General features: G+C 38.8%; 1 protein-coding gene across 2 annotated transcripts in view; it reads left to right on the forward strand.

The window, feature by feature from the left end:
- Positions 1–6,358, forward strand: part of MOSMO (modulator of smoothened) — a 31,009-nt gene extending 24,651 nt beyond the window's left edge. The window contains exon 4 of one of the 2 annotated variants that reach the window (XR_005703235.1): positions 2,499–2,617. Coding sequence is in view for 1 of the 2 variants with exons in the window: in XM_040079502.1 (XP_039935436.1) it covers positions 2,499–2,683 (185 nt within the window). In the remaining variant the exon portion in view is untranslated. Of the gene's footprint in view, positions 1–2,498 lie in introns of both variants that reach the window. The other variant, XM_040079502.1, reaches the window with a different exon arrangement.
- Positions 6,359–6,529: the final 171 nt, after the last annotated feature.

Below are 6,529 nucleotides of genomic sequence, written 5' to 3' on the forward strand. Positions count from 1 at the left end.
TGACAGCCACCATTCAGATTCAGACTAGCAAGCTCTTCTATGCTTATATAAATCTTCTCAAGAAACACATACCCATGCTTTCCTCAGATGTTTGAGATACAATTAAAAAACCACATTTTTAAGGATTAGATTGTGCAATATGGAATTACACAGACCAATAATTGTGTAGATTAAAACTTTCCTCGTTGTTCAATGTCTGGTGTCTGGGTCTTCGGTTCTGTTCTAATAAATGGCCTAACAGGTGGCTCTGAGCAGGAATGTGGCAGCTGTGCAGTTGCCAGATGTTTTCTGATTGTGCTCTTTCCCGTCCCCTTTGAGGAATGAGCCGGCGGTGCGGGCACAGTGCGAGCGAGACGCCGGCTCCCTCCAGTGGAACATCTGCGTTCTCCTGCTCGGCTCTGGCAGCCCAAGGAATGAATGATCCTGGTGCCGGCTGCTCTTGGCTCAAGGTGTTGTGAAAGCTGCTTTATGTGTTTTGGAAGGCAAGGAGCAGCTGATGTTCTGATGTGGATCATGGTTTATGAAAGCATCCTTCTTTGTTTATGCCCAGATCCTACCTGGACACTCTCTGAATTCAGATTCGTCATGCCCAGTACTTTCTAGAATGTGAGAGTTTTCTCCCTCAAAGCTGAGACCTGTGTGATGGAAATCATAATCACTAAGATATAAAATACGTAGTAAACTGTTTGTCTTGGATATGCACGGAGTCCATTTAAAAAATGGGTTTAGTGTGGGCACTAAACCTGGCTAAACTGCAGCATCTGTATTTAGTGAGGAAGAGCAGTAGTGAAGCTACATTATAAAATATTGGTGCTGCTCCAGCCAATTGTTTCCTCATTTGTCAAGACTAGAAACTTTGTTCTGGTGAGGCCAAAGGGCACAGGCAAACTCCTGATTTCATTTCATATACCTTTGGAAATAAAAGCAACTGCAGCACTTGCAGTGAGCTGATGATTAAGGTGATGGCTATTACTATTGTCAGTGGTTTTTGATGTTGCCTGTTTAAGGAGGCTCAAGTAGGGAACAACATCCCCAGGGTTTTCTCTGTCTAGCAGTTGTGGAGGAGAGGAGACAAGGATAGCACTTATGTCCTTTACTAACAAAGTAAAAGCAGCAGCCTGTGTTAACTAGAGAAAGCTGAAAAATTCAGCATATGATGCACTTTGTTCAGGTAGGAGCATTGTAACTTGGCTTGCATTTTCTTTTTTATGTGTGGCCAGGTTACAGGCAGAGTTTGAGAACTAAGAGAGGCTTCAGTGTGAGCTGTGCTACGTTAGAAGATATTGGTATGTGGATTTGTGGAGTTGGTGACAGAAAGAGCAGGTTCAGCTCCTCTCTCCCCCAGATCTAATTGGATTTGGTTGAATAATAGGTATTGTGGTGCCGTGTTCCACTTACAGTAAATAATGTCTGAAACACATAGAAGTGAAATAAGAGTAAAGTGCTAATACTTGACTGAACTGGTAGAATAAGATAAAATTCTGTTTTACTCTAATATGCTAATTTTTAAAACCCAATTATATATTCTTGCATTTGCAATCAAACCAATTCAAAAGTTAATCCTCTTTATTGTGAGGAATATCTTGCCTCTCAGAGGAGCCATGTTTGGAAGTCATTCCCTTGGCTAAGGCAGTAGAGTCCTGCACAGCTACATCCAACAGGGTTACTTTTCCAAAGTTGTGCTTCACAAACACACAAGTTGTCATCTGGGAAACAACACTGGATAGTCTCCTGGATTTGACCAGGGTATTGAAATGGGCTGTGAGAAATCTTGGCCACTATTGATACTTGAAGGCCTGTGAAATCCATAATGTAATTCTTTAACAGGAGTTCTGGATTTCCTGTACTTTCACAGAGTCAGTTGCAAGAGAAGCTTGAATTAAACTGAATCAGAAAACTTTGATTTTGTTGTATTACCGTGGGAAATTCTAATGATATTTCATTATCGAAGGAAACATTCACATAATGTTAGGAAACTGGTATCATTTAATCTTAAACTGTAATGACAATCTGAATATTTATTTTTAGCAAAGCTTTTAAGAAAAAGAATGTGTGAAGAATGGGAGAGGGCAACTACAATTGGAAAAAGAAAACTGATAATAGAAAAAGTTTCTTCAGTGTTGAATGTTACTTTATCTTGACTGAGCAAAATTACTCTAAAATAGCTGGAGAAGAACTGACTGAATTTTGAGATGATGATAGAAGTATATCTACCATTTTTTTATTCTGTAAAGAGAATTCATGATCTACTGAGCAGAACTGAAATTGCAGTCAAAATTGGGGACTTTTAGTCTTTCTTGGGAGTAGATGAGGGATGTTTTGAAAGCATCATAAAGCCTACTCTCATTTCAAGCAAGTTATCAGCTCAGATAGCTCTGATCTCAGCTCTTCAGTTCAGTCAGGATATTTTGCTTGTTTTTCTGGAGCACTCTGAACAGGTAAATATTTTCACTTTAACACAACGGTGACTGTTTTTTTCTTTTCTCTTTTCTTTGCAGTGATTCTATTCTGTATGGCAGCCCTAATATTTCCAATAGGATTTTACATCAATGAAGTTGGAGGTCAACCATATAAATTACCCAATAACACAGTGGTTGGGTCTTCGTATGTACTGTTTGTCTTATCCATTTTCTTTACAATAGTGGGACTTCTATTTGCTGGCAAAGTTTGTTTACCTGGCTGATGAATGTCTGGACTGCAGGACTTTATTTTGGAAAAGAGCAAGACATCAGAATTGCATTCTCAGGAGGATGCCTAAATCAGACTATCAAACACTGACTGAAAAGAGGAATGCTTTGACTTATTCTCACTATGCACTTTGGATGAAAAAAAGGAGAGCCTTTCCCATAACCAAATACAGACCACGTTGACTAATCTCCTGAGCATACTTCAATGCAGTCAGGTCTGCACTGTGATAGGAACTAGTGAAGAATGCTTTCCACTGAGAAGCGTAATGCCCCGTGTTACTGGACTGTTCCTGTTTTTAACGTCTAACAATTTGGAAGTCAAAGTATTTATGAACTTTGTGGTGGACCAGAGGGTTGCGGAGGAATTCAAGTGAGGCTGGCCTCGCTGTTTAGGAGATTAGTGTTTTACATCTTCCTTCTGATGAGCAAAGCCTTTGGCACCAATGTGGATCAATCTTGCATTACTGCACCAAGAAGCCAATAGATCAAAACATGTTCTCTCAATGTATGTAACAGCAAGAAGACATACATGCCCTGCTCCCCCATAAGCTCTAGGAAACTCTAAGGAACGTTTTAGAGGGGGATTTTGTCCTTATATTTATATAAATATATATATATAAATATATATATATTTTGCTGATGCAGTATACAGTGTGTGTGTATGTGTGTGTGTGTGTATATACACATATGTATATATATGTATATACACACAAATGGTTCCTGGAAAAGAACTCAGAATGCTTTGCTAGCAAAACACTGTGGTGTGCAAAACTAGAACTCAAATAGAGAAAAGCCATTTTTCTGAAGGCCACATAGCTGAGAGTCTTCAGTTTACCTCATTCTTTGTAGCAGCCCTTGATTTTAACAGTTTTTTGTAATAGGTACAAACAATCCCATGCCTTTCTAGGTGCAATTTTAAGTTAAGCTAAAATTCTTTTTATGGTAATTTATTTGTATATGAGGGTAGAAGGTGAGATCATGTCATACCTTAAAGTCCTTATTTTGGGAAGCTGACACTATTTAAATTATTAGCAACTGTTGTACAGAAAATCTCTTTTTTTACTGCATTATAACATTAGCATTCATACATGTTCAAGCACAGCATTTTACCATAGGTAAGCATTTCTCTAGCATATATAAAATGCAATGTTTAAAGTAATGCAAACACTATTCCACTGCAAAGATGGATGAACTTATTTTCAGCTAAGTATTAAATCATCTTTGCCAAAAAATGAGCAATATAATTGTTAAAAATGTATGCCTTGTTTACTAAAGTTGTTATTTTAAATGTAGATTTAATGGCCACCCAAATTTGGAGTAAATATTCCTCACTAAAAGTAGTTTTCTTTTTCAACACAAGGATAAACCATTGAATCCACAGACATCTTAATTCACTTCTAGGTTGGTATTCCAGAGAAGCTGCCTGCACTATCAGTATTTGTTTTCCAGTTAATACACGGTTTACCTGAGATTCATTCTGAAAACAAAAAAGTTGTCTGTTTTGAGCACTGTTTCTTTGAGCTTACTAGAGGAACTGCATTAATGAATAGACAGTCATTTTAGGATGAGATTTGTGTTAAAATAAAATCAGCAGTTTCCAAAATAATCACTTACCAGATAAGCTGAAGTGTTTAAAACAGTTTGCACAATTATTTTAAATTCTGTGCCATTCAGACCATAGTGGGTCCCTGCCTTTCTCCATCTCTTTCCTCTCCCCCTCCCAAGATATTTTAATACAAAAAGTTTATTTGTTGATGTTTATTTTCTTTTGAAATTTGTGACCAAACTTGCCTCTGGAATGGTTTCTAGGTAATTTTTTTCCCAGTCAGCTCATTCACAGGTAGAATGGTGTGTTTATGGATCACTAAATTTTTCTAAAGTATACCAGTCTGTAAATACAGCCAGACGTTTACTTGGAAGTCATGGTTTAAATATAATTTGGTTCCTAATTTAAGCCTTCATCTGCATGGGAAGTCTGAGGCCCCTAATGATAGTGGCAGAGGCAAAAGGCAAGGTTCAGCTGCTTGATACGTGTCAAAATTTTGCTGTTATCACTACTGTGTCCTAAAATAAAGTATTCACTGTAACTTGGATTATAAATTGCATTTTCAGAAATGTTACTCTTGTAAATAGTTTGAGATTTTTGTAACTGGAACACAGCTGGGGGGTGGGGAGAGTTTCTCAGCTGCTAAGATTTTTTTTCCTTCCCACCCCTCCAACTTACTTATTTCAGTTATTGTAATGTCATGTGGATTTAGGCTTTGATTAAATAGATCATAATAATAATAATTTAAAAAACAAACAAAACAAAACCAACACTTATCTTGGAGCATACCCAGACTGTGGTTGGCTGACTGGAAATTGATCTGAACTGCCAATGCTATTTCTATGAATTATTAAATGTTAGCAAAGGTTTAACAAATAGATTTATTCAATATTTGAGCATTTGAAATCCAGAAGTAGATGCAGCCAAATGCATTTAAAAAACCTCACCCAGTAATGGAAGAGATAGCTGTCAACAGTTGCTTTTAATAAGGTCACTAAGTACTATATAGTACAGTATTAATTTATAGCAGAAAATCATATCTTGTAAACTGTATATAAAACACTGTTTTATGGTGCAATCATTTGTCAAACTTATGTCTGTTACTTTTGTTTTAAAGTTGTGTGCATTCTTTTCATACCTAAGAGCATCACTGTAAAATCTGCTGAAAACTATTTATAGGTTTTATTTGCACAAGGTTTTGTTTTGAGCTACAGAAAGTTCGCATTGAACATGCCTAAACATCTGCAGACCTTTCAGTTCATGAAAAGCAAATGTTTCCATATGAATCTTCTCCAAAGGTAATCCCCTATTTGTGTTGAGTGTTTACATAAACTTTTCTGATTCTGCCAGCCATTATTTTTTTTTACTTTTTGAAGGACAGCTCATTTCATATATCACTGGAGAATTCCATTTATTCTTTTGCCTCTAAATCCTCCCAAAGGTTTGATGCCCCATCATGATGTAATTTGTGCACATTTTGTCATTTATTTGGCTAACAAAATGTAAGATTGGAAACTGGCAATACTTTCAGGAGGAAAAACTAGTAAATTTGATCTGTATAAATGTTATCATTGAGCTCAGCTGAAATAATCGCCTGGAAGCTGTTTGGTTCAGACCTGGGGAGGGTGTGCTTCCCAGAACACACCAGCCTAACCATTTAACGTGGTTCTTCCGCTCTTAATCCAGCCGGAGAGCGATGCCAGTGCCCCCAAAGGCACGGGCCGTGTGCCGCGCTCCGGGCCCCGGCCTCTGGCTGAGGTGATGCCGCCCGAGCCGGGGCCCTCCTGCCGTCCCTGTGTTTTCGAGACGTTGTTTAACCACTCCAGAACGCAACTGTAGGTTCCTGTTTGCCCCGACACACCACACACGCACACACACACGCGGGAAAATGAAAGCTGTCCTTTAAAACCTTTGTGAAGGATGAACATAATGAAGGAAATGGTGTCTGCAGGCGGGCTCTCCTGCCTGGGCTCGAGGCCGGGCCCGCCGCCTGCGCTCCCCGGCCTTTTCTGAGGGTTGTTTTCTATTGGTTTAGAGCATTTTTTTTTCAATTAATGATTTCCGAACAAATGTTAATACAAACTGTATAAAATGAACATAATTTTCTTCACTTGTATTTTTGTTATTGAGCAAGTTTATCAAAATAAATTGTCTACTAAAGCGACTGCCTCCGTCTGCACTGACTGGAACCGAACCACCCCCCCCTCAGGCGTGTCCGTCCCCCCTCAGGCGTGTCCGTCCCCCCTCAGGTGGGTGTCCCCCCCCTCAGGTGTGTCCCCCCCCTCAGGTGGGTGTG

Source organism: Hirundo rustica, chromosome 15 (assembly GCF_015227805.2).
Source record: "Hirundo rustica isolate bHirRus1 chromosome 15, bHirRus1.pri.v3, whole genome shotgun sequence".
NCBI lineage: Eukaryota > Metazoa > Chordata > Aves > Passeriformes > Hirundinidae > Hirundo > Hirundo rustica.